Here is a 25416-nt window from a genome sequence, read left to right as displayed (position 1 = left end):
AAAAAAAGTTATAGTAAGTTAAGGTTAATTTAATATTGAAGGAACAATACGATTTTAAAAATAAATTTAGCATAGTCTAAATATAGTGTTTATAAAGTCTATGGAAGTGTACAGTAATGTCCTATACCTTCACATTCATTCACCACTTACTCACTGACTCACCCAGAGAAACTTCCAGTTCCGTAAGCTCCATTCATAGTAAGTGCCAAATAAAGGTGTACCGTTCTTAAAAATCTTTTATACTATATTTTTACTGCAACTTTTCTGTGTATAGATATGTTTAGAGATTCAAATACTTGCCACTGTGTTAAAAATTGCTTTCTTATTCAGTACAGTAACATGATGTACAGGTTTGTAGTCTAAGAGCAAGAGGCTGTACCATATAGCATAGGTGTGTAGTAGGCTATACACCTAAGTTTGTGTAAGTACACTCTATGATATTCAGACAGTGATGAAATCTCCTAAAGACAAATTTCTCAGAACATATCCCAGTCATTAAGCAACACATAACTATGCAAAAGTATCTAAGGGAATTCCAAATACGGGCTGGATAAAATGAATTGCATTAGCATTATGCATTACAATAAGAAAGAACCAATATTGAGTTCACTCCATGTGCTATTTCACTGGTGTTCAGAAGTATGATCCTGTTTCATCTTCACAACAGGCCTGAAAAGTTAAATTTCATTATCTACAATTTCTAATCATAGAAGGTAAGTAATTTGCCAAATGAAACAAAGCCAGTAAGTAATTTCTTAAGCAAGATTTTGAATTTAGATGTGTTTAAGTTCTCAGCCCACATTCTTTCCACTATATCAAGAAGCTTGTTGAAGATGGGGGAGGGCAGATCCCAATACCTTCTTAAAAACTGTACATATTATGTTCTTGCTTCTTTGGGGCTTTTGTGAAGTTAAACTCCTACTTTTCCATTTGTAAGTATTCAGTTTCCTACACAGTTTTAAAGGCTCTATTTAGGTTCCTCGCCTCATCTTTACAGGAAAGCATGCCATTATTGGCATTGATTAAATATTCATGGCTCTCCACCCTCTGGATTCCATACCCAGCACCTGTCATAGTGCCACCTTACTGTCTGGACTAAGGAGGAGTTGGTTTTCTTATATTAATTGGTAGTAAGCCCCTCATTTCCATTTTCCAGGTAACATGCTTGTGTGTTTGTTTTCAGGTATGCAGGCTACATAGATTGGTTAACAAGCATCTTTCACTTAAACAAATAGATAAAGAGCAGGTGTCTTCAGTTCCATGTCCTCAAACTTACACGGTGCATTAGCTCTGACTTCATTACTAAACACAGTATTCCTTAAATCTCTATTCTGTAAACAAACAAAAAATTACCTTTGTATAGCTACAGAAAATCCTGTACATGATAAGGATATTTTAAATTCTCTGGTTATTTTCTATACTCATTTTTTAGTTTATGTATTTTCTTTGACATATTCCATTTCAAATTTTCAAGGTTGACACTCATGCCTATGATCTCTAGGGCTTAAAAGTCAATTTCTGTACAGTACAACACACAGTCCACTTATTTTACAAACCAAGGGCAGTCAAACCAAGCCATGAAAAACAATTTTTAGGTAGAAATTAGGCTACTATTCTTAATCAATATAGATGAAGCCTCACTATTGCCAAAGATCTTAATTACTATGACGATGATGATTCAGTAATCTAGATTTAATTTTCAAAGGAATTTCAAAAGGAAACTCTCCACTTCTCATCCCACAACTATCCAAATGCAGACTCAAGCCTAAGTATTAAATCTCATATAAATAATAAAAAGGTGGGTGGCAGCGAAGGGGTTTGAGGCTGTTTATGTGATGTGAGTCTCTGTTGGATCAGTTAATTTTGATACTTCACCTTCCTAAAGCATCCAACCCTTAGGAGCAGATTTAACTTCTCGCCATCCACGCCATCTAGTGGCTGTATATGTTATGTTTGGTTTTAAGGATGATTCGTAATGACTCGGGGGCGGGGTACGCGAAAAACAAAACGGTTGGTCGCGACAATTTTCCTGTGTCTCTCCACCTCAGTTACCCCTCATGCGAACATCTTTAACTACTTTAACTATTTTAAATATGCGCAGTGATGCGCAGAGAGGATGAAGGGGACGCAAACTTTCAGAGACGCACGCCCCTTGACGATGACATTTAGAAAAGGGCTCCACATCCCTCTGTTATTCTAAAGGACGGGAAAAGGAGTTGTGTCAAGACCTCCACCAAGGAGACTCTCTGATTTTTTGGCAAGTTGGACAGATGGCATATTAATCCCTGCAACGTTTAACAATCTGGTTTGGAAAATAAATAAAAAGAGAAAGAGGAAATGCACTTAAAAATTCCGCGTCGGGGCTTTGCAGGTCTTGCCTTCCAGTCGCCCCCAGAAGACAACCAATTCCTGCGCATTCCGCTCCGCTCACTCTCCTTCCCAGCTTCTCTCGCTCTCTTTCCCCCCATTTTCCCACGCTCGCCTTGAACCGGGACTCGGGAGGCAGAAGCAAGGCACGGGTCCCCTTTCTCCTCTCCTCCACCAAACCACCGCAGCCCAGCGCGTGAAGCTTCCCTTTGTTCATCCGAGGCTCGCTTTCCTCCCCGGCAGATCCACCTGGATGCTCTCCCTCGGTGACATTTTGCGCCGGGGCTGGTGGGTGGCTGGGGTGGAGCGAGAGGAGTCCGAGGGGGCGGGGGCGGAGAAAGGTCAAGCCGAGGGAAAGGCAGGAGACGCCTTTCCTAACCTGCGTGGCGGGGCGTGCGCGCGGTTATTTATTTATTTTCTCCTTATTTATTGATTGCACTAGCAGAGCAGCGCGGGGAGCCCGGGGAGATGCAGGACCACCCACTGGCGGGGAAGCAGCTAGCAGCCCTCCCGCGCCCCCGCGCTGCCGAGCGCCTTCTGCCTCCGCGCTCGGACCAGAGCCCGTGCCGGCCCCGGCCCCGGCCCCGCCGCGCCGCCGCCGCCCGCCCGGCCGCCCCGCAGCCCCGCCGCCCCGCCGCCCCGCACCGCGCTGGCCAGGTCCCCGCGACAGTGGCCCCGCAGTAAGTTGGCAGGAGCGAGTCCCCTCCGTTCTCGCCTCCCCCGCACCTTTTGAACTTGTTGCTGCTGCTCTGCTCGCCTGCGCCTGGCTTTTGGAAGGTGAAAAGGAGGAGGGAGGAACGGAGGGATGGGGGAAGGGGGAGAAGAGCTCGCTTGAGCTTTATTTATGCTCCCTCGGCGCATCGGATTCGGCTGCTCGCGAGCTGCTTTCTCTCCTCTTCCCTTTCCGGGTGCACGGCGAGGAGAAAGTCTCTATGCAACTCAGCCCCGGCGCGCGCTTGGCCAGGTATGTACTGCGGGCGCGGCGCGTTCTGCGCGGAAGCAGATGCTGCTGCCGCCACGGCGGCGGCGGCTGCCAGCTCCTGGGCTCTGTAACTGTCACACTGTACCTGAGCTGAACTTGAAAAGAGAGTGAAGGGGCGACTGGGCGAACGCTTTTGGCAGACACAGAGGGTGTTTGTAGACGTGGGGGAGGAGGATCTGTATTAACGCCCCCCACCGTACCCACTGCACATCACCTCCATCTCTGCAAATACAGCCCGAGGAGTAGAGGCAGCAGCAGCTGGACCCCCAAAGAGAGACGTGGGGCAGCGGCTGTGACCGTATCTCCTGAGCTACAACAACAGGTCGCCTTGTTGAGACTCCTTTGGCGGGAAGGGCTACTTGGAAAGGAAGGTTTGAAAGAGTGAGAAGGGTAGGTGGAAGGATTCCCTAATTCGTCGAAATAATTCTATTGGGTGACTCTCGTTCGTCTTCTCTATCCTACACTCCACATACTGACCCCATATTATCCAGACTGTGCCAGGGGAGAAATCAAAGACACCTGTTTGAAGAAACGACTGCACCTGTGTGCTTATTTGTGCCAGAGGGTGGCCTGGCCCACCTGCTGGAAGCGGTTTGGCTAGGTTCTGTTGGGGGCGATTGTTAAGACGTTGTATTTTGTTGTCATTACTCCAAACACTTGTCTTGGAGGGAAACTTGCCCTTCTGAGAACTGTGACTTTACCAGAAGCCCTATCTCGGAATAAGAGTGACACCTCTGGACCACGTTTCTCACTAGTACTTTGCTTGACTGGAGGAAGTGGGTGAGTTGTGGCTGCTTCGGTTGACCCATTGTAGACGCCTCGTCACCCTTCTTCCTTCCACTTCAAGGAGCCATGGCGGCGGGGGTAGCAGCGTGGCTGCCTTTTGCAAGGGCAGCGGCCATCGGATGGATGCCTGTGGCCTCGGGGCCTATGCCGGCTCCCCCGAGGCAGGAGAGGAAAAGGACCCAAGATGCTCTCATTGTGCTGAATGTGAGTGGAACCCGCTTCCAGACGTGGCAGGACACCCTGGAACGTTACCCAGACACTCTACTGGGCAGTTCTGAGAGGGACTTTTTCTACCACCCAGAGACTCAGCAGTATTTCTTTGACCGTGACCCAGACATCTTCCGCCACATCCTGAATTTCTACCGCACTGGGAAACTCCATTATCCTCGCCACGAGTGCATCTCTGCTTACGATGAAGAACTGGCCTTCTTTGGCCTCATCCCGGAAATCATCGGCGACTGCTGTTACGAGGAGTACAAGGATCGCAGGCGGGAGAACGCCGAGCGCCTACAGGACGACGCGGATACCGACACCACTGGAGAGAGCGCCTTGCCCACCATGACTGCAAGGCAGAGGGTCTGGCGGGCCTTCGAGAACCCCCACACCAGCACGATGGCCCTGGTGTTCTACTATGTCACGGGGTTTTTCATTGCCGTCTCTGTCATCGCGAATGTGGTGGAAACAGTGCCCTGCGGATCAAGCCCAGGTCACATTAAAGAACTGCCCTGTGGAGAGCGGTATGCGGTGGCCTTCTTCTGCTTGGACACGGCCTGCGTCATGATCTTCACAGTTGAGTATTTGCTTCGCCTGGCTGCAGCGCCTAGTCGTTACCGTTTTGTGCGTAGTGTCATGAGTATCATCGACGTGGTGGCCATCCTGCCTTATTACATTGGGCTGGTGATGACAGACAATGAGGACGTGAGCGGAGCCTTTGTCACGCTCCGAGTCTTCCGGGTGTTCAGGATCTTTAAATTTTCCCGCCACTCTCAAGGCCTGCGCATCCTGGGGTACACACTGAAGAGTTGTGCCTCAGAATTGGGCTTCTTGCTTTTCTCGCTCACCATGGCTATCATCATCTTCGCTACAGTTATGTTCTACGCAGAGAAGGGGTCTTCGGCCAGCAAGTTTACCAGCATCCCTGCAGCATTCTGGTATACCATCGTCACCATGACAACACTAGGGTAGGTGCCATAATGAGAAATGGGATGGAGGTTGGGTATGGGTGAGGCGATTGTGGACCCATTAAGATTACATGATAATTCCGGGGAAATCATTTGGTTTCTTTCCTGAGTTTAGGAAAGCATTATCTAAATGGTTTGGCAAAACTCTTTTGATCTGTGAAATGAGTATAATACACAGGTTGAAGTGTTAAGGCATTGCTGGCAAATGTTGAGCATTGATGCCTGAAAGTGGTAAAGATACAAAGAAATTTTAGAATTCCTGAATATATGAAATAGTAACAATATTTATATTAATATATAAAAATATGACAATGAAAAACAAAATCTATGCACTAATAAAGACACAAATATATACAATGTATATTGAAATTTCTAGAAAATGGTTCAATGCATTTAAATGAAAAGTTTCTAGGTATACTTGAACTATTATTTTCATATGAATAGATACTTATGGTGTGCATTTTTCCTCTAAGAACCATAATTCTTATTTTACATCGTAAAACATAGATTGTAGATGTAATTATCAAAGTATTTTATAATATATATGCACATATTCATATGTATGCACTTTAATTATGGTTGATAGGTTATTCAGTGTTTTAGAATATCAGAGCTGAAACTGATCAACTCTACAATATGCAGTGGAATTAAATTTGCAACATATTTCAAACTCTAGGTTCATAGTTTCAAAAAAAGAAGCAAAAGACTGTCATCCACACATTTTTTTTTTTAGAATCTACAGATCCCATCAGGCAATGGGCCCACACCCATTAAATACACATAGAAGATAGAGCAGTATCTGGTAAGATGGATGGTCACCAAGGCTGGCTGTATTATAAAATTTGGGGTCCTAATTTCCTTTTAGAATTTTTTTGTGCATTCTTTTTGGGGGGTATAATGAAGTTCTGTAACCAAAGGGACACATTTCTGAATTCACGTTTTTAATAGACTTTTAGGGCTAGAATTAAGTTTTTTTAGGTAGTAGAAAAAAGGAAAGGAGGCAAATGATTAAGAATGTTAGTCAAACTGCAGAAAAGTGGCAACATTTTAAGTATTAGAGAATCTAATAAAATAAAATGGTTAGATCCTTTTACTTTTATGAGTTCTTAGATAAGCTAGGGAGTGATGTTAGTGCCTTTTCTTCAGCTTTATGCTACTATTCTTGCATAGGTAATCAGTTCAGTGAGGATTTGGTAATGGCTGTAAGAAAAAAAGTTATTCCCGAGGCTACTCTTTAAGCTTTGTGTTTCTGGATAATTTAATTGGCTTCTTTAAATGACATTGTGGTTAAAGTCGACTTAATTTTATTAGACATATTGTGTTGTACAGAATTTCTCATGTTATATGGCCAACTAATGGAATATTTTATATATGAAGAATTTTAGGCTAGGTTAAACAATAAATTGTGGTAAAGAAAAATACAATAATTTATGATTTTTATTTAGTCTCATATTTTTTTTAAAGACCTACTGGTACATTTAAAAAAAATGAATTAGTGAAAATCCATGTTCTACTTCTTGTATTGCCTTTTATTCTTGTTTGTAAATTTGTGACAGTTTATAAGGATAAGGATGATGCAGAATGCCTTCACAGTGTAGGTGCTTATTCTTTATCAAAGAGGTTTGTTTTTGTTGTCTTGTCATTTTGTAGCAGGATATCCTTATTAAGCACAAATGGGTAGTACAAATCACTATCATGACATCAAATTAGAAGCACAACTGAATAAAAAAGAAGATTCGGTTTTAATAGGAAGGGAAAACTATTAAAATGAAATACACTTTAAACATTTCTTATATATGGCTGTGTTTCTTGAGGTATCAGAGTGTCATTTTAATGCTATATAGTGTCTATATGATTGAATATAGGTATAAAAAGAATGTTGATGAGAATTCTAATTTCGTGTAGCTAATAGTTCTGTAATAGACTTGAGAAGTTAGCATTGTTTTAAAACTTGTTTCTGGGAATGACTTTCCAATTTTTATTTTATTTTGAAGCTTATTTTTGTTTTCAGGAAAAAAAAATGAGGCAACATTAAACATTAGTGACAATTTTTTATTATGTAAATAAAATACTTAAAAGCACCTATTTTTGAAAATATTTAAGAAATTGAATTATAATGGCAGAGTAAAATCTATGCAGTGGATTTAGTTCACATGTTCCATAGGTAAGTAAGTGGATTAGAAGCATTGAATACACACACTTTCTTAGAACTTGGAAGCTAAGTGGAAGTTACTTTAAAGACTTAGCTTCACTGAAGTTGAACATTTTAATTTTCAGGAAATTAAGCTAATTAATGATCCTGGTTGAATAGAGCAGTCATACTTTTAAGATGTGGAGACGTCGATGTAATCAAAATGAGAACATATATGGACACTTGACAAATCATATGCTTTATAACAGAATTTCATAGGAAAATGTTTTTAATTTCTCATCAAAATATATTTATTATGTATTGTACCCTGAAGAAATGGATTCTTATAAGCACTGCCATTTTGGTGCCAACTTTGTGACTCAACAGTTATTTAATAATTCAAAATATTCAATAAAAGCCATTGCCTAACTTTATTGTTTAGGCTGTAGTTCTATACTTAGAGGATGAAGTGTAAGGTGTAAACTTTCTGGGAAATAATAGTTGGAGCCAATATCCAACTATGTCTGAATGATTATCAAGAGTTTTCCGTTGTGGCTATTAATTTTAATGGAGCTAAATGTTCATCAATTAATGATAATAAAAGTGAAAATATGATTATAAACAGAGGTTATCGAAAGTTCCAGCTCATATGAACATTATCTACGTGAGAATAAATAATCAAGAGCTTTGTCATTCAGGACTGGCAGAATCATCTGTGGCTTCTAGACTATTTTAGACAATATTCAGTTGGTTTTATGATCTGAAGAACTGAGTGTATCTGTCTTAGAACCAAGGTGTATTTGTATAACCATTTTTTTTGCTCCTTGAAATATCAAGTATATCGTTAGACTGTAAGTTGACTATGCTTACTATATAAATCATTAGTTAATCTATCAGAAAAATGAACGCTTTAAAAATAGTTTTCAGGCTACTTCATTTCCTACTAGAATAGGAAACATAGAAAGCACAGTTAAAAAAAAAAAGAAAAAATAATGTCAGAATTTTTTTTAAGTTTTAGATTGAGTAATCAGGTGGATCTGTTCCTCCATTTCATACGTTCTTTCTGAGCATATTTCACAGGTCCCAGAATCACCCTTTTATCCACCCACCTCCCCTTTCCATAATGTAAACTCTAGTTACTGCCATTAACTGCCTTAGTAGAAAAAGAATCTGGAATTCCTCTTTTGTCCTAAAGTCGTTTGGAAAATAACATCCAGTTGTTATTTTTCATTTAGATGGTAGTACTCAAATCTTACTAAACTTAGGAAATTTCTAAGTGTTCACCAATAATCAAAAATTATTTTGTAAAAATGTACTAAACAGTGTCAAGCCTCAGTTTACCATTGCACCTCATACACATGATCTGGAAATTAGAGGTGGTACCAGGTGGCACATTAAATAATTGAAGGGTTATTATTATGTTAAGTAATATAAATGTTTGCATTCTTGGTCTTGATTATTACCCATTTAGACAATTTCTTTAAAAGAAGGGATCATATTACTCATAAAACTTAAGAATTTCAGAAGTGTCATTTTGTGATCCTTATTACTTTAATTTTAAAACAAAATTGTTTTCATCAAAGTTTTCAATATGGGAAAGTTGCTACATGGCATTTCTGTAAAGTTTGTGTTTAGAGAGAAATTTTATTATTTTAACGATATAAATTATATTCTGATTTCAGAACAAATTGGGAAAGTAAAAATTTAATATATATCATATATTTATCTAAAACAAATACGGTGGTGTTACATCTTTGCTGCCAGAAAACTTAGCGTAATTGCCATATTTCAATTTTTGTGTGTTTGGTGAATTACTATTTTAAGGAACAACAAAAAAGTAGAAAAGTTTTCACTTAAATTTTCATAGCAATGTGTCAGGGAAGTTCCTTTTTTAGAATGGCATACTTTGAAATACTTTATCATATGCATATATATGATCATATCTATGATATATGATAACATTATAATTATATATTATTAAAGAGAAGGATAAACTTTTAAATACTACTCTCCTGATGCCTGTCACTATTCTGATTATATAGCTTTGGGTAATGTTGGGAGTATATCTTGCAGAATCATTTATGTAGAGACTTAAAGTTTTTACTGAAATGGGTGAAATTATCTTCCCTTGTGCCAACATCTATACATAAATATTGCTAATGCATTAATATAAAACTCTTTAAAAGGTTGGAAGTACCAAAATTTGTTTTTCTGGTGAAGAGCCATAGTATGAGTAACATCTATTTTTATTTTGACATACTATGACATATTTGTGTAAAGTTCTTTATAGAATATGTTAGTTGATGGAAGCTGAAAATGAACTTTTAAAGAAATGTAGAGAAATGTGTTATGTATTCCTCTTTTAGCATTACAAGTAACCAAATCTTACATGTCTTCATTTTGTTTTAGCCATCACTTGAATTAGAGACAATATTTGATGCGGAATTTTAAAATATGTATGTTAATCCAGCCTCTAGTACTTTAGCATTTACTCGGTTGCCAGACAGAGGTATTTCACAAAAGGGCTAATATGTGTTGTTTCAACATAGTCCCCTAGAGAAAATGCTATTGTCTAATTTTCAGTGGGTCTGTTATGCTATTCTTTTTTATTTTTAATTTTCCTTTAGACTACTGAAAAACCATCTTATTTTATTTTTATATTTACATCACTTACTTCTGAACATTCCTCTCAATTATACTCATCTTTGAAAGTGAGCCACTAAAGTTCAAATTTCTTATTACCTGATCTCTACATTCCTGGTAGAAGAAAAGTGACCTGTAATTTATTTAAAATTTATAATTTTGTACATTTAAGAATTGTGTGGCTTGTCCATAGTTACATAATTAGATAGCAGCAATATATTTTGAAATTTCACTTTTATACTCATTTTCTTCTGAAGACCCTAAAACATTATCTAGAAATGTGTTACAATAATTATCTGGGGACTGCTGCTGATTATACAGGGATAAGAGAAGGAATACATTTATTATTTATTCCATTAATGTGGTACATTTCTCTCTTAGTTCTATTGATGTGACTCACTCCACATTCCTCAATATCACTGCTGGCTCTGCATTTATTCATACAGCACTGGGGTTTATCATGATGGTTCCCATCTGATATAATACAAACTTGTATTCTCATCCAGTGAACTTTCAGGCCGTTTGGGGGCAAACTACTCAACGGTGAATCTTTGCCTGGCCTGATGGAAAACAAAGGAATTCAGTTATTTTGCCCTAATTTCCTAAAAGAGTTGGCCTATGAGTCATTAAAAATGTACAATTTAACTTCTTTCATTGAAAGAACACAAATGGTGAAAAGTACATTCACTGAAAAGGAAGTATATTTTTTCCTTTAAAGTTGTGATAATGAATTCATTCCGTTTCCTCCCTTCTACTCTCCATATGTTTTATATTGTTTTCTGAGCAGGGATACACACACATACATGTATGTATGTATTTATGTACATATGTATGTATAAGCATTGCTCTCCCACTAGCTTCTGCAGCTAGATTTGATGATGTGGGATAGCATCTGATATTGAAACAAACAAACAAACAAACAAACAAACAAAACCCAGGGTGAAACACCATTTCTGTGCATATTTGCACTGCTCTTTGAATGTTTTGCCCTTTAGTTTTCTCCTTTGAGAGGCAGCCTTTACATTGACCTTCTCCATGAAGGCTTTTCAGCCCCCTAAGCAAGCCTACGTCATCTATAGTTGGAATTGTGCTTGATATTAGTAAGTGCCATCTTTATATATAATTTATGGTTTTACCTCTTGACTTTCTAACTAAATTGAAAGGCTTTTGAGGTTTGAGCGTATACCTTCTGGGGAGGTATTACCTAGTTCGGTGCTCAAATGTAGGAAAATATCTATGTTAGTGTGTTGCTGATCATGGTGTGAGATGGCACCTGTACGCCATGGAGAGCCCGTTAGCCATGGAGCAGTGCCATCTCAACATTAGCAATAATCTGCTACTCTAAGCCAAATTATTTTGCTTTGTTCAATATTAAAAGTATTTACATTTGTTATTTGAACATTTTATCCTCTCATCTACTAAATCTACCCTTTTAATTTTTCTCTTTTTGACTGGGAATGGCTGTGAGACCTCAACTTTTTCATCCATAACTAACTACTCTGCAAAGGTTAGAATTAATGGCTGCCAACTGCCATTTTCTCTATCAGTTTGATTTCTGATAAAGTCCAGGTAAATTGCAGATGCCTCTGGGAGGCGTATGGAGATGCTTCATGATATAAGTGAATGAACATAGAAATACCGCCTTCCCTTGAAAGCCTATTTCCTTATTTAAATATGAGTAGCTTAAAAAGCCCATGGGTCAACAGATACTTCGATGACACTTCATCACTAGAAAGGTGTTCTCTCTTACCCAGTAACACAAGCTGGAACTTATTTTTCATCATTTATGCATAAAATAGAATTGTTTAAAATAGGGACATATTGGCTGTAAATGGCATAGGAGATGGATGCAATTTCTGTCTGGAAAAGTTCAATGTAATCACTATCAGGAAGAAGTTAACATTCTAAGGAATTAAAAATCAGATTACAAAATGTAAAGATAAATGTAGGTATATATTCTAGCATAATGCAATCCACTTTGCCTTGGGAATTTTGACAAGTCTGTTATGTAATGATCTAAATCATAAAAAGTGTGGGGGGAGTAGGGAATGAGTTACTAGAGGTTAATAATGAGAAAAAATAACATTGAAAGAGTAGGATGACAGTTGAGATAATGTCAAATAGAATGGGAAGATTTTGTTCTAAAAGTAAAAGGTCTTGTCTTTTTTGCTTTTATGTGGACCTAATTCTTCCATCTTCTTCATTTTCTTCACTTTTAACAATATCAGTAATAGTGCTCTCGGAAACCCAAAATAATACCAGTAACATACACTCTCAGGGAATCAAACTGTGGCTCACAGAGTTCAATTCAACATAACAGACCTTTGTTGATCACTTGCTACCTGTCATTGACCACAGCAGTAACCAAAAGGTCAACTTTCTCAACTTAAGAATGATTTAAAACTAAAATAATGGAAGAGTGATAAATAAAAAAGTAAATGTATTATATAATGCCACGTAGAGATGAGTGCTATGAACAAAATACATCTGGGTAACAAGCCTGCTATTTTGCATAGGGGACAAACAAGACTTTTGCAAGGGGTTGGAATTTAAGCCAATGGCTGTTTGAAGCGATAAAATGACTTTCTGACTATCTGGATGAAGAGAGTTAGAGGAAGACAGAAAAGGAGTACAAAGACTTCAAGGTGGGATGAAGTTTCATCAGTTCCATCTAATGTCCCTGTAATAGAAGCAAAGGGAGTAAGGGGCTTAGTAGCAAATGGAATCTGTAAAGTAGTTAGGACTAGACTATGTAGAATGTGATAGACCATAATCAAGACTTCTGATTTCATTTAAGATGAAAAGGGGAGCCATTAGAGAGTTGTGAGCATGGTAGGGATAGGATATGATTTCTGTATTAAAAGGAGCACATGCTCTAAAACAATTAAAAACATTTTTAAATTGTCAAATTAAAGTTAACTTATTTACCATGAATAAATTTTAGTCCTTCATTAGTTTGTCATGTTTAACTTAGCTTACAATTTATATCCAATTATTCGGGAGATTTTCTAAAGAATGAGTATTTTCTAATACATAATTTAATTGTTACTAACAACACAAATCTAGTTCAAATGAAAACTGAATTCCATATTTTAGCTGAAAAGACAAGGCTAGTGCTCAATGGATATGGAATTATTTGGGAACTGATACAGATAATTATTTCTTTTGAATATAGATTTGCATACTTACAATTGTCAATTCTAATATTAGTGTTCAAGAATATTACATACATTTTGAATTCTATTTAAAGGAGTTTTATTCCTTTTTTGTCACTTTGCAGTAGATACATATATATCTTCTCTGGGTGTTTTGTTAGTTTTATAAGCCTGAAAGATAAAATGGCTTACATGTCTTAAAATCTGTGAAAATTGCCATAGGGTATGTATTTTTCAACATGAATTAAATTGAGACCATGTTTATAGCAGATGTGTAATGAAAACTTGCAGAAGCAAAGCTTTGATAACAATCACTGTGCTGAAGAATAAACTATAACCATGAATGGATAATTGGAAATACTTGGGTTTGGAGAAACAAAAATTAGATTAACATCATAAAAATGCAAAAAAAAGGCTATGCTTTCCAGATAAATTGTGAAAGTAGTTTTTGAATTTAGAGGAATTCAGTGTGGCATCTCACTTTGGCATGCTGTTTCCATGAAGACATTTGCCCTCTAGGTAATTCTGCAACTTACCCAGTTCTTTCCAGAGGCCTATTTCCTGATAAGGAAGCTAGGATTCATGGGGGCTGTCACACATGTACACACACACACACACACACACACACACACACACAACCCCCAACCATTTGCTGGTTTCCTTTCATCATGCTGTAGAAATTAAGGCCGTCTAACCCTATACCATCTTAGTGTACTTTGGAAAAATGAAATTCTTCTCCATATTGTTTTAGATACCACATTCAAACTTATGAGAATATGTCTAGATTGTACCAAATTAGCTGTTTTTGTATTCTTCTTAAATTATATCAACCTACTAATGCACATTAGGCACAATATTGAATCAGAAAGGAATGTGCCCTGCAGACTCCTCCTAATGTTTGATTTTTTGCTTTAGTCTCAAACTATTAGAGTCATGGAATTTTGACTTGCTAGGCTTGTTAGAAATCATTTTGTAGAAACTTCTCATTTTATACTTGAAGAAACTAAGGTAGAGAGTAGTCATGAAATTTATATAAAATTATAGGGTCTAGTTAGTTGAAGAATCTAAGTTAGATTTCTGGAAGATCATTTGAAGTCCAGTGTTCTTTACAGCACAATACACTGGAGGGTTCCCCCATTATATTTCTTTCTCTACTTTATGCCTGTCCCCACCATTAAACAATATATTAAAAACATAACAGAGCAGCATCACCAAGCAGTGTATGTGCAGGTCTAAAAGTTTCCCCATGTTATCATTAAAAATCTGATGATGACTTTGTATTTTATTTGTAATTTTTAATCTAATGAGAGACTGAATTAGTAACAAAGATAAACAAATTCATGTAATACATAATAGGAAATTAAGAATATTGTTCCACTGGTATTACTTTTACTGTGACATTTTTGAGCTGAGAAATAAAGTGTAGCAGTTGTAACTTGCATTTTATTCAACTCAATGATTTGTCATTGGATTCCTTTTATTTTTTCAACCTGAAAATATTTACTCTGGTAGTAACACTGTTATTTATATTTTCACAATGCAGAATATTTTATTATCTTCAGTTTGTTTAAATTCAAGGCTGAACATATCGTAGTCAATAATACGGAAAACATCAAACCTGAAAATATCTCACAAGACTAGTTTACTTATTCTTGTGAAATTAGGTATGAGAATTGATGTTGATAGACAATTGGTTTTCAGATACTTTATGGTATCTAAATATACAATTAACAGTCTTTTTGTTCATATTGTCTATTTTATTAGAACATTACTATAGTTAGAAAAAATGCACTAATTTCAAAACATCTCATAGACATTCACAAGAGGATACATCACTGTGAAATAGGATATAAGAATAGATGTCAAAAAGAAATTGCTTCCATTTCAGTAAATTCTTAATTATGGAAATTCAAATGAATATTTTTCTAATCTTTTATAGATTGCCTTGCATTTTTTTAATGTTTGCAATAAAGGGAAGTTGTTTTGAAAAACATAATTAACTTAGAAGTATACATGTTGATCTGTTTTCTGCTATTACTTTTTTAATATAGAATTTCTGCTTTTGGATTTAAAATTGTATTAATTAGGTGTAAAATCTCAGAGGATAGCACAATAAATATCTTATTACAAAGAAAAAAGAATGTAGTTTAGAAAATGGCTCGTGACTCTTCCTTATGGAAATAGGACACTTTATTCACTTTATTCAGGGTTGGCATGGTCCTAGAGTAGTGATAAGTAAAGTGCCTATCAATTTTGCAGAGAACTTTATTATTTTTATGGAAAGAGTCCAAATACAGTCATAGTTATCTAAGTGAAAGGTAAGTTTTTTTATTTTAAAAATATTAAAGGGAGGATTTTTTTCAATCAAGTAGCAAATGTTGGCAATATATTCTGAAATACACTATATTAAGCAAAAACTATGAATAAGAAATCACTTTATAGACTGCTCACATTCCTTTTAGTTTTGTTTCCTTTTTATTTTCCACACTAATTAACAATTTTTGGATCTGAACATATTGTTTTAATATTACTAAAATATGTGTGAATGTATAATGTGTGCTCAAATATGCATTTTGGGAAGCACACACATATACATCAATACAAAAATGTACAGATGTGTAAATATTATATACTGATGCATATGTTGATATATAGCTATATGCCCAGTCTTATTTTTCTGGGAAGACATAACCTATTGATGATAATATTTTTGAGAAGATCTGGGGATGTGGGAGATAGGAAAAGCCATTTTAAATTTCAATTTGCACAAGAACATTACAAATAGGTGCTATATGAGGGATTGCTATTATATTATTACTATTGACTATATAACAGTATTAAATATACTACATATTTGCCTTGCATTAGGATAAGTCTCTAGTGTATCACACCAGTAGACAATTAGGCAGGAAATAATTACTGAAGAGTTGTTGATTGATGACACACCATTAATCAAAAGGAATTTCCTATTTAGAAACTGGAATTTTGAGTCACCGTACAAAACATATTTTTAGGTTAGAAATCCAACATTTAATGACTTTGGGTTACCAAATTATAAAAATCTTATGATCCTGACAGACTTGTTTTGAAATTATATACTTAGTCATTCCTGCATTACTTTTTTACTCTGTGCATTTTCAAGGAGGAGTTGGAACAGTTTACTGTCAAATAAACAGAGATGATTAAGCAAGCATCAAGTATTAAAGGTGACAGAAAATGATGGAGAATAAAAATTACATTAAATAAAACATTGCTGAGCATAAAATCAGCTTTGAAATTCCTGGCAGACAAAGAAAAGCAGGAAGTGTAGTATTACATGTTTCATAGCTATTTAAGAAAAGAAAGTATCTTACTTCATGAAGAGTTTTTTAGAGAATACTACCTAATAGAAATTTGGAGCAAAATCATTATAAGCAGGTTATTTAATAACATAATGAAATGTGTCTGCACCAGTAGTTTCACAAAATATTTAGAAATATTTTTGATTTGCCTATACCATATACAAATTTTTATAAAGCAAAGTGATAATATTGTATACATATAAAGGTGTTTTCATAAGAAATATACATAATTATCAAAATACATAACTCTCAGATGATTGTGAGATTCATATATAGAGTTTAGTAAATCTAGAGTAATGTTTCTTAATATATACTGAGGATCACCAGGATTAGGATTACCTGGAATACTTATTAAAAATGAATATTCTGGGAGTTCACCTAAAACAATTTAAATAGTCTTTGGAGGTGGGAACCATGATGTCAGCATTTTCAATTCTCACATCAAATATAAGAACCACTGAAGAATGCCCTCTCAGCCTATTTCTAACATCACCCTGTTTTGACTTGAGCTGGAAGTTTGAGTGTCAGTAAAAACAAACCATTTAAGGCTGGATATGGTGGCTCACACCTAAAATCCCACCACTTTAAGAGGTGGGTGGATCACTTGAGATTGGGCGTTCAAGACCAGCCTCGCCAGCATAGTGAAATCCTGTCTCTACTGAAAATACACAAGCATAGTGGAGTGCACCTGTAATCCCAGATACTTGGGAGACTGAAGTAGGAGAATCACTTGAACCTGGGAGGCAGAGGTTGCACTGAGCCGAGATTGCACCCTTGCACTCCAACCTGGGTGACAGAGTGAAACTCTGTCCCAACAACAACAAAGCATTTAAAACTATAATCTAGTAGCTAAAGTGCTTGTTTTCAGTTTTGTTTATTAGATATTATAGATAGAAAATCAGAAGTCTTGACTAAAGATAAAAAACCAATGCTTTACTGCAAAAGCCGTATCTTATCATGTGCTAAGGTATAAGGTTTCAGAGATAACAACCATTAGTTGGTGTTTAGGAGACCAACTGGACTCAGGAAAATATGGTTGCTTCCTTTTGGGAATTTAGGATTGTGAACTTTTAAAGCTACTGATTTTCTAACATTGTCAAGGATAGATAGGCTGAGCTTTCCTTAGTGGAGGCACAAGATAATGGACCAATTGCTCATAATAAAAGTAAAGAAAATGAAATTAGATAAAAGCCTCTGAACATAGGAGGAGCTTATGAAAAATAAGACAACACAAAGTATGAAGACACTCTAAATCTCATGAAACTAGAATATTCTTTGGGTATGTTTTTTCTCCTTTTACTTTCTTTTATATACACAGAAGTTGATTTGAAAGGATTTACTTTCCAAAGAAGATAATTTTTAATCACATGTAAGGGATTTCAAATGTGCAGGACCTAAAGATAGAAAACAAATTACTGGTGGATTCTTAGATTATAATTGAGCTTAAGGGACATTTTATGTAAAAATCCACTGAATGGCTGATTTGATGTTGAGATGTTTAATTGGCTTTTCATGGATGTTAGCTTGTCCAAAATGATTTCATGTTCTTTCTTGATAGATATATGAAATATACAATAAACTTTTTCTCATGAGGTCCAGGTATAATGAGAACTGTCTTACAAAAGGCTGACTGAAGATTAATATGGCCAGAAATTGCAATTCACTTCCTGTATTGGAGGATGCTGTCTAATTAGTTGTGGTTACAGGATTTTTGAACATCAGGTTTGGTAAAAAGATGAAACCTATAGTCAAACGTTACGATATGATCATAGAAGCCCTGATAAACATAACTTCATGCAAACCTAAATGTCACTTAGTTAAGATCAGGAGGCCTGATGTGACAGGTTTGAAATCTTCACTTGAAATGAGGTTAGTTAGATGATACAGGTTTATCCCAAGTCAGATAAATAGAGAAGAGTCTTATAAACCGCTTGTAAGGCCTCTCTTCCTTAAAAGAGTATATATGAAGGAAGAGAGGAAGGCAGGGGTGGGAGGGCAGAGAAGAGAGAGAAAGAGAGAGAGAGAGACACTAGGAGAAAGAAGGGTAAAGAGAGAGAAAGTAAGTGGGGGTAAGGAGATGATTTGATTCTTACAATGGGACAAAGAATCCTATTCTGTAGCAGGCACCATCCCTTGTATGTAAGCTGTGTTATGTTTTCATGCTGTCCGCTGACTGCCCCCCTTGTTTGCCACATTTCAATCCTCATTGGCAAGAGAGCTAAATAAAAATAAGCAAAATACTCAATAAAATGGAACTATCATAAAATTAAGGCCACTCCACTAAAAATTTGTTTAAACAGCCAGGGCTAACCAAAAAAATCAAGTGAACACCTTTAGTTAAAATAAAAAGGAACCAAGAACAAACAACAATAGAAAATGGCCTGAGAAGCAAGTCTGAGTTTTGAAATACGAAGTATTTCTGGGAGGATATCAGAGAAAATTAAAGAAAAATCTATGTACTTAATCTCATGTCCCTTATCAGGATCCCAGTAAGAGTTACCTTACACTTCTACCAAAGATTTGAGCCTTGAGTCACAAAATAAACATGTCCTCCTACTGTCCTGCAGAAATGATCAGTGGGCTTGCCAAGAACAGCAGCTATTCTTTAGCTTCTTCACCTTAGGCCAGACATAAACGTCAGCCCAGTACCACACACACCATGCTTGGAAGCATCGTCCTGCATTTTTAATTTGGAATATTAAAAACAAACTGGCTTCCAGCTTTTCATCCAACATCTATTTTGATTGGATCTCTGATACTTGTTCACCTTTATTTTAGTTGGTTTAGAGGAAACTGTTTCACTGAAGCAATACACATACAATTTAATTTTGAAGCTCACATTGTATTTTTGCTTAATTGTAGTATCCCTAGGCACCAAATAAGAAAATTAATAGTTCATAATTTTATAATGCTCTATCTGGGGCCTTGTCATGTTTTAAGGTGCCTCAATATACGTGCTGACAAAGTTCTCTCTTCAAAGAACTTCACACTTTAGTTAAAATCTCCCCCACAGATTTTTTAACAATGCCTAGAACATTGCTTTGCCAATCATAGATGCTGAATAAAGATTTTTTTAAATCTTTACTGTGGACCTTTACTTTGAAGGTCCATTCAATTTTAGAAATTTGTATCACTCATAACCCTTTCTAGCCACTTCTTCAACCACATATCCTCTGACATACAACTACCTACATACAGAAATAAAATTCCCATAGAAGCAAAGTCTTCAGGTCAATATACGTTAAAATAATTATGCTTGAAATAAACTTAGAATTTTGAGACCTTTTTGATATGCTGATTCATTCCTCTGCAAAACTCTTTTCCAAATACTTATTTATGCTCTTTTACCGTTGAAAGAAATCCCCTAAATTTCTGTGCTATTTTTCTCATCTCTATGCTGTTGGCTCATAGCTATACATATCTGTCCTAGACCACTCTTATGAATTTCAAACAATAATTCCCAGCTTTATGCTATCAGGAAATATTATACCCTTGACTTTTCTGGACAATCAGCAGAAGCAATAGCTATATGGAGAATATTTCCAAATCTAATGGAAAATTATTAAACACAGAATATTGTCTAGTAGGCATATTACTCAATATCCTGTACATTAAAAGCTACACATATATGGAAAAATATATATATAATATATATGCTTTGTATATATATGCATATATATATTTTATATATATATGCTTTTTTTCTTGTCTGCCAACTTTATTAAAATTTGGATGCTTCCTGATGTGGCTAACGAGAAGAATTCTCAGGCATACACCGGGTCACCAGTAATGGCTGCCATGACCAATTACTGCTGTTATCCATAGGTTAGGGATAGAAGAAAATTTTCTTACCTGACATAAGCAAAATCTCAGGGGCAGAAAATGAAGAGTGTATTCTTGGCACAGTAAATAGATTTTTTTGGCACTCAAATATCTTTTGAATATTGACTGAACAAAAATGTGAAATCAGTTGTCGCTTTTTGAATCTTAATAAATTCTGCTATGAATGGATTTGAAATTAATCATTGTAGCACAAATAATCCATTTATAAATTATATTTGCTCTAGTATTTGTATTTTTATCTATATGATTTTCCCATCATAAGTGCTCAATAAATACTGGTGAAATAAATGAAATAAAAGCGAAAAAAATCTTTCTGTATGCGTAGAAATTTGATTCATTTATGAAGGTAAAAATATAATTTTAGCAGGAAGATGGAACAGACTGCATTAGATGGTATTTGAACTTCGTTTTATGCTCTTAACACTTGAGCCCCCAAGTAATCTGTGATATTTGACATGGCATTACTTTACATCTGTAGTACTGTACTCTGTAACTGTCTTTTGCCATCATTAAGCTTATTATTTATTAATAATCTGAAAAATTGGTGTATATTGGGTGTTGAAAAGAATTTAACAACTTGAACACAATTGTTTAGCAGAAACAAACAAATATGATGTCCAGAAACACAGAACAACAAATGCACAGTCATATACAAAGCATAGCAGGTAAACACAGAATCCAGATTTCAGTTAATGCAGTGTGCTGACTGTTTCTATATGCTTTACAATATACATGACACTATGAAGAAATATATAAGTATAAGGGATAAAGTTATGTGCGGATCTGGGATTTTGAACCAAAGTCCTGTGACTTTAAATCCTAACTCTTTACATTGGCTGATTCTACAGAGCCTGGATGCAGTTAAAAAATATATTTATGTTTTTATGATAGAAAATTTGTGAGGTCCTGTTTAAGGCTCTGAAATGACCAGTTGTTTCCTTGAGTTGAATAGAATAAAAGTCAACCATCAATTGTTGTAGCAAATTAGAGCTCATGGAACATAGAAATTGCAATGACATTTGAACCTGATTTTCCTTCTGCCAAATCCTCCTTTCCTTCTTTTAAACCTGTCCTAGAAAATGTCCAGGATACATGTAAACTAAATTTTCAGCTTATTTCTATACCTGTTGTTTTTCTGTCTCTTATTTCTTTGCTAAAACATAATCAGTATTTTTCCCAGATAGTTTAAGATGCCCCATCTCTGTTGTAGTTTAAATAATGTGCAACATAAAATGATAAATAATGCAATATTACCAGTGATAATATTATATATTTTTTGTAATATAAATCTGTCATTTGTAGATAATTATATTGAAGTATAGTAAATGAATATTTAACCCCTGTAAATGTTCTATTTGTGTTTTGGCACACTTCTCTGATAAGAAAGCAATGATTTGAATATTACTTTTTATTTTTTTTATTTTTTATTTATTTTTTATTTTATTTTTTTGAGATAGAGTCTCGCTCTGTCGCCCAGGCTGGAGTGCAGTGGCCGGATCTCAGCTCACTGCAAGCTCCGCCTCCCGGGTTCACGCCATTCTCCTGCCTCAGCCTCCAGAGTAGCTGGGACTACAGGCGCCCACCACCTCGCCCGGCTAGTTTATTTTGTATTTTTTAGTAGAGAGGGGGTTTCACTGTGTTAGCCAGGATGGTCTCGATCTCCTGACCTCGTGATCCACCCGTCTCGGCCTCCCAAAGTGCTGGGATTACAGGCTTGAGCCACCGCGCCTGGCTACTTTTTATTTTTTTAAGTGTCCATGCTGTCTTTGTCCTAATTGATATTAATTCATCTGCAATATTATCCAAATACCTTTTGTTTCACCTTAGTGGTAAGCCATCATATTCTATCACACTTACCTAGATTTAGTGGCATGTTTCACAGATAAAGACTTTTAAGTGAGATTCTTCAAGTGGGTAGTTCTTTTTATGCAGAGAATCACAGGATCTTGAAATTAAAAGTTTCCTTGGAGAAAACTTTTCCCTGTTCAATCTTCTACCCATTTAAAGTTTCTCTTTCCATGGTATTTTCTACACTTATATGGCCTTCTATGAACTTTTCAAATACTCTGTGTAATTGGAATTTTAAGGTAACCCATTGCTTTACAACACAGCTCAATTTTTTATCAAGTTTTAAAAAAAATGAGCTGAAATGTACACCTTCTACATTACCCATTTATTCAAATTAGGTATTAAGAGGTTAAACTGAAAATGTTTTCATTTTCACATCCTTTCCAGGGTGATACTTGGAGAAAACTATTATGTTCCTCCTTAGGCTTTTTTTGCTGGGATTACCCTCCCTAAGTCATTCAAACTTTTGCTGTATAATGTAATTTCTTGACCTTCTTATTGCCTTAATTTCAAGTCCTCTGAAGCTGATCTGACTGGAAGAGAGTACATTGGAATCATGACCTATCATGACACCAACACTGTATCTCTGAGTGGATTCTAAGTGCATTGACTTGTATGGGTCACGTGGTAAAATATCAGGTCTTTTACTTTTATTTGAAATGCTCTAAAACCTTTCCTTTCTTTACACTGTTGATTCATAGTTGAGAATAAACTCTACCATATTTTTAAGAAATTATTGTTAAATTTCATTCCATGAACTAATAAAAATGTATTGTTTGTGTGTTACCCAGCTACATGGCTCGAATGTCTCCATTAGTCTGTTTAATTGGATTACAAAAATTAAACGGAATACACAATAGACAATATTCTTCTGGAAAAGCTATAAAGGAGACTCTTCATTAGTGGAAGTGTTTGTCCAGATCATTGTACCTGAAAGCATTTGCCCAGTGCAACCAGACATTTAAAATCCAGAAGGGAAGGAGAAGAGAAGGAAGACTCTATAACAAATTCTAATTGAATTGTTCTGGCACCCATATGCTGTTCTGTTCTGCTTGACCAGAGGCTGAGGATAATTCAGCTTTCTGATGATTTTTCCCTTCACTTTCCATGAGGCTCATCAATAATGAGCCTATTAAGACAACTGGGATGGATAGAGGAAAAGGGTCAGACACATACAGCTTTCCTGTTTCTTTTCGTTTGACCAAAGTCATTTGAAGGGATGAAATGCAAACATCATTATTATCATCGTTATCACAGAAGCTCTCAATGAGTAATTACCCTGAGTCTGCACCATACTCAGCTCTGCTTAACATACACAGTGTATGTTTGATTATGTGTTAATCTACAACATAAGTGTTACCTTTGTTTTACAGTTAAAAAATGTGACTCAGAAATGATTGATGTTTGTTCTGTCTCCCAAACATGTGCATTATCTGTAGAAGCACATAGGGTCAGCAATTATTTATATTTGTCAAATAATTAGTAGTTGTAATGTCAACTGTGAGTCTAGATATAGAAATGCTGTTTAAAAAGTCTTGGTTCAAAGTATGTTACAACCAGCAATGACAAAACTAAATTCTCTGCTCTGGAAGTATGTATTTAGAGACTACCATAATACTCTACTAATGCATTCGTTTGTGATTTGCAAAGTTTAAGATTTCTAATTGAAGTCCCTCAACATAAAAAAGCAATTCTCAATACAACCATTCTAAAATAATTTAGTGAAAAGGTGGGTAGATCATGGAGACTTGTTTATTTCATCTTAGTACAGAAGGAAATAATCCTCTAAGATGTTTTGGATGTTTGAAGTTATCCAAGCATCATTGAAATAATACGTGACTGGTTAAAATATACATTCATTATAGCAGAAAGGGCTGATTATGTTACTACTTTAGAAATTGAGTTTATATTGAATACAAACAGTTGTAGACTCTTATCTGGCTTGCTTATTGGTCATGTCAGCAATAATGAATATATTTATCGAGTATGAAATTCATGTCAGCTTACTCTTGTTAAATGGATAAACACTATTTTTAGTGACTGTAATCATTTTTCTCCTATAATTAATTATATTTATTATATTATCTCTCATTTATAAAATCACTAGATCTGATTATTAGTGCCATATAATATAAAAAGTTATGATTATGAAATATATTTACATATTTATAAAGACATTTTTATCTAACTGAAAGTTTAGAGAGAACATACGTATAGGTTATAGCAAGCACCTTAGAATGGTTTCAGAGTGTACTGAACATTAATTAGGACTTGATTAAAAACCATTCCTATAATGAAAGAATTTTAAAAAATCATTAATGTGACATAGATTTGAAAAAAAAATTCTTATTAGCCAAACACTTTTGCCTCTTATTGTATGTTTACCTTGTTTATGTTTCTTTCATCTATCTATATAAAGATATGTACATACACACATATATGTATATACACATCTATGTACATGCACACATATAGAGACATACATATGTGTGTATGCCAATAAAATATGTTTGCAATGTATCTTTATCTTGTACTCTCGCCTATGTTAGAAACTCGAAGGTCAGGACGTGTATCTAACTTAATTTGTTCTGATACTCTGGGCATTGAATACATTCTTTTGCTGAGTTTTATGTTGGTTTTGATGAAAATACACAGTATTTTATTTATAAAGGGGAATTATCTTGACTTGTAGATAATGATTTTTCAATATGTAGCAGTAAGAATTCATATTGATGCCAGGGAAGCAAATTCAATAAAACATCAGTTTAGTTCAGCTTTGACTGCAAGATTATTGTAATGTTCTGTTTCAGTAGTTATTAGAAAATATCAAGATCTCTTCTTTCATTTATTCAGCAAATATTTGAGTGCCTACACTGGGCCATGTTCTTTCTAAGTGTTAATGATACAAAGATTAATGAGGCATATTTTCTGCCGTGAAAAAAACATGTCATGGAGTAGACACACACACACACACACACACACACACACACATTCTACATTACAGTGCAAAGAGTAAGGTAATAAAACTTATGTCAGGAAATTATGGTGCTTGGGGAGGGACACCTAATCGCGTGAGGAGTTTCACAAAAGACTTGCTAATGGTAGGTTCTGAATGAAGCATTTGAGGATGAATATGAGC

General features: G+C 35.7%; 1 protein-coding gene across 1 annotated transcript in view; it reads left to right on the top strand.

Moving 5' to 3' along the window:
- Positions 1 to 699: 699 nt before the first annotated feature.
- KCND2 (potassium voltage-gated channel subfamily D member 2) overlaps positions 700 to 25416 on the top strand; it is a 492852-nt gene continuing 468135 nt past the window's right edge. The window contains exon 1 of the mRNA XM_050785086.1: positions 700 to 5316. Coding sequence (XP_050641043.1) covers positions 4202 to 5316 — 1115 coding nt within the window. The 5' untranslated portion in view covers positions 700 to 4201. The remainder of the gene's footprint in view (positions 5317 to 25416) is intronic.

Source organism: Macaca thibetana, chromosome 3 (genome assembly GCF_024542745.1).
Source record: "Macaca thibetana thibetana isolate TM-01 chromosome 3, ASM2454274v1, whole genome shotgun sequence".
In the NCBI taxonomy this organism is placed as follows: domain Eukaryota; kingdom Metazoa; phylum Chordata; class Mammalia; order Primates; family Cercopithecidae; genus Macaca; species Macaca thibetana.
This window is presented reverse-complemented; position numbering and strand designations above follow the sequence as displayed.